At 31.2% G+C, this 2,654-nt stretch overlaps 1 protein-coding gene across 1 annotated transcript; it reads left to right on the top strand.

The window, feature by feature from the left end:
- The first annotated feature begins 532 nt into the window (after positions 1-532).
- Positions 533-2,654, top strand: LOC17896758 (acyl-protein thioesterase 2). The gene is made up of 9 exons (XM_023776828.1): positions 533-685; positions 1,135-1,234; positions 1,391-1,427; positions 1,525-1,594; positions 1,714-1,818; positions 1,920-2,058; positions 2,155-2,216; positions 2,320-2,410; positions 2,482-2,654. Exons 1-9 carry the CDS (start codon positions 646-648, stop codon positions 2,552-2,554), a joined length of 717 nt encoding a protein of 238 aa, XP_023632596.1. The 5' UTR covers positions 533-645; the 3' UTR covers positions 2,555-2,654.

Raw genomic sequence — 2,654 nt, 5'->3', positions numbered from 1 at the left:
TCTTTCACTTCATATTGACTACATGCATTATGTTTAACTTTTTAGACATACAATTTTGTTTAAAACCACATTATATAAACAAAACAAATTTAATTTAAATACTATAAAATCAAGGAACTCAACGTGTTATTTAATTTAGGGAATAAATTATAAATAGTTAATCATAAAAGATATTATATTGATTACATTAAAATACAACTAATTACTTTATAAGATCAAAATTAAAAGTACCTTAAAACAACTTTGATGAGGTGTAAAATATAGAGGTTTTTTTTATATATGATCTATAGATTATTGAATTTTGTTAATTACACCTAAAGTTTCTTTTTCTTTGGTTTTTAAACTTTTCATTTTGTAGACCAATCCAAGAAACTTTCTAATGAAAACTTTGTTGTCCACTTTAAATACTAGATTTTTCTTTGTTGTGTATTTCTGTAGTTATAACTTTTAGGTGTGTGATTTTGTCCACTTTAAATACTAGATTTTTCTTTCTTTCTTTTTTGTTAGAATTAGATTTTTGTATCATAAGTTACTTTGTTGGTTCAAAAAAAAAAAGAAACACTCATTTCTTGTATAAATACACAATGTCTTCCTGCCTTCTCTTATATCTTTCATCTCTAGTGCAACTTCTTCTCATACCAAAACATGGCTTCTAGTTCTAGTTCACGGAAAAAGAAAGCTTCTGGTTTGTTCTTTCTTCCTTGTTGTCATTATTCATGTTTCTTCACAAGGTTGTTCGAGTCACATTTTATTATGTTCTCAATTAAATTGTATCCAAAAACACAATATTCTAGATCTGACCATCATAATAAGATGGTCGAGCTTTGATTAGTATTATTTTTTCATGCATCCAATTTTCACTACCAATATTTTTTTTTAAAATGCACCCAACATTAATTGAGAAGACTTTATTTCTTAACACTCCTAATTTGATTATAAATACACAATTCCTTCCCCTTAAAATCTCCATCTCTAATCTAGTGCAATCAAAAGTTTTCAAAAGAAGTGATTGTTTCATCAAAACATGGCTTCTAGTATGTATTTTCCTTAATTGATGATTGTTATTCATGATTTTTTTCCTGTAGTTACATCTCTGTTTGGAATTGATACATTACAATTTTACAATATGTACAGGTACTGCCAATGCTTTTGCAGACACTATGATAGTTTCACCAACAAGAATTCACAAGGCAACTATACTCTGGCTACATGACATCGGGGAGAATGGCCGAGAGTAACACAATCTGACAATCAAATACTTTACTATTCATTATACTTTTGATTTATTTTTGTTTGAAGTCTTGTACATACTATTTTTTTCCCTTAGCTTTTTGTATTAAATTTCATTTCTTATGAGCTCACTCTATATGTCTATTCTTTCTGCATGCAGCTCAGCTACGTTTGTACGTAAATTGAATCTTCCAAATGTAAGAATCCATGCACATGTCAATTTAGCCATAAATCTGAATATATATATTAGCCAAACAGAAGTTTCTAATTTGAAGTTATGATTTTTATGCATAGGTAAAATGGATTTGTCCGACTGCTCCAACACGTCCCGTTACTTCCTTGGGTGGATTCCAAACTACTGCTTGTAAGATATATTTAATTGGCTTTAAACTTCAGAAAGACACTAGTTCTATTTAATGTGATCTTCTAAAATTTTAATTATAAACTAATAACATTGCATATAAAATATTTTCGATGAATTAGGGTGCGATGTCATGGGAATTTCTGAGAACATGGCAGACGATATGGTTTCTTTAAATTCTACAGCTGGGTTTGTTGTTAACCTTCTGAAAGATGAACCAGGCAATGGTAACCCATAATCATCATCTACACATAACATGTTTAGTTTTATAATATATATGCATCAAACTTTATATATCAAATCTATTAATTCAATTGGTTTTTGATAGTCATGATAGGACTAGGAGGTATCGGCATGGGTGCAGCGGTAGCTCTCTACTTTGCAACTTCTTATATCACTAGATGGGAGCAAACCATAAGACGACTAAGAACTATTGTAGGGATCAACGGATGGCTTCCTGCTTGGAGGTTAGCTCGCTTTAAACCATAATATTACTACCTGTTAGAAAACTTATGTTACACAAACTTTCATTTAAATATGGAAACCCTACTCAAATCTTGCAGAAACTTCCGCCGCAACCCAAGTCTTGCTCCTTCCCTACAAATCTCACTTACACATGGAACTTGTATGTGTATATTGTCATCTACATATCTACTTTATGATTTATATATCAATCGCGAGATGATACTGATTCTTCTTTGCCCTTTTTTTCCTTGTGTGTGTCACAGCTGATGCTATAGTTCCCTTCCAAATTGGAAACAGATGTTGTGACACTCTTCGCAGGGCTGGATTTCCAGTCACATTCACACCATATGAAGGGTATCTAAACATGAATTAACATTCACACCTTATTTTGTATGAATCTAATTTTGGGGTTATACCTTGTGCAGGGATCATCATGCAAACATTCCCCAAGTAATCAATGGTGTTCGCATGTGGCTCACAATGAACCTCCATCTCTAGGGTCAATGCTCACCATTGCGTAGAGAAAGAAAATGGAGAGCAAAATGATTATCCAATATACTATATATATATATATATATAATAGCATATTATTTTTATT

Source organism: Capsella rubella, unplaced genomic scaffold (assembly GCF_000375325.1).
Source record: "Capsella rubella cultivar Monte Gargano unplaced genomic scaffold, Caprub1_0 scaffold_1, whole genome shotgun sequence".
Taxonomy (NCBI): Eukaryota; Viridiplantae; Streptophyta; class Magnoliopsida; order Brassicales; family Brassicaceae; genus Capsella; species Capsella rubella.
The sequence above is the reverse complement of the archived record's forward strand: the minus strand, read 5'-3'. Positions and strand labels throughout refer to the sequence as shown.

Bases quoted from the DNA above. Each gene is read 5' to 3' on its own strand.
- LOC17896758 (XM_023776828.1), top strand. From the start codon at position 646: ATGGCTTCTAGTTCTAGTTCACGGAAAAAGAAAGCTTCTG. The intron at 1,428-1,524 runs GTAAGAATCCAT...TTTTATGCATAG, and splicing joins GTAAATTGAATCTTCCAAAT to GTAAAATGGATTTGTCCGAC. The intron at 1,595-1,713 runs GTAAGATATATT...TCGATGAATTAG, and splicing joins TGGATTCCAAACTACTGCTT to GGTGCGATGTCATGGGAATT.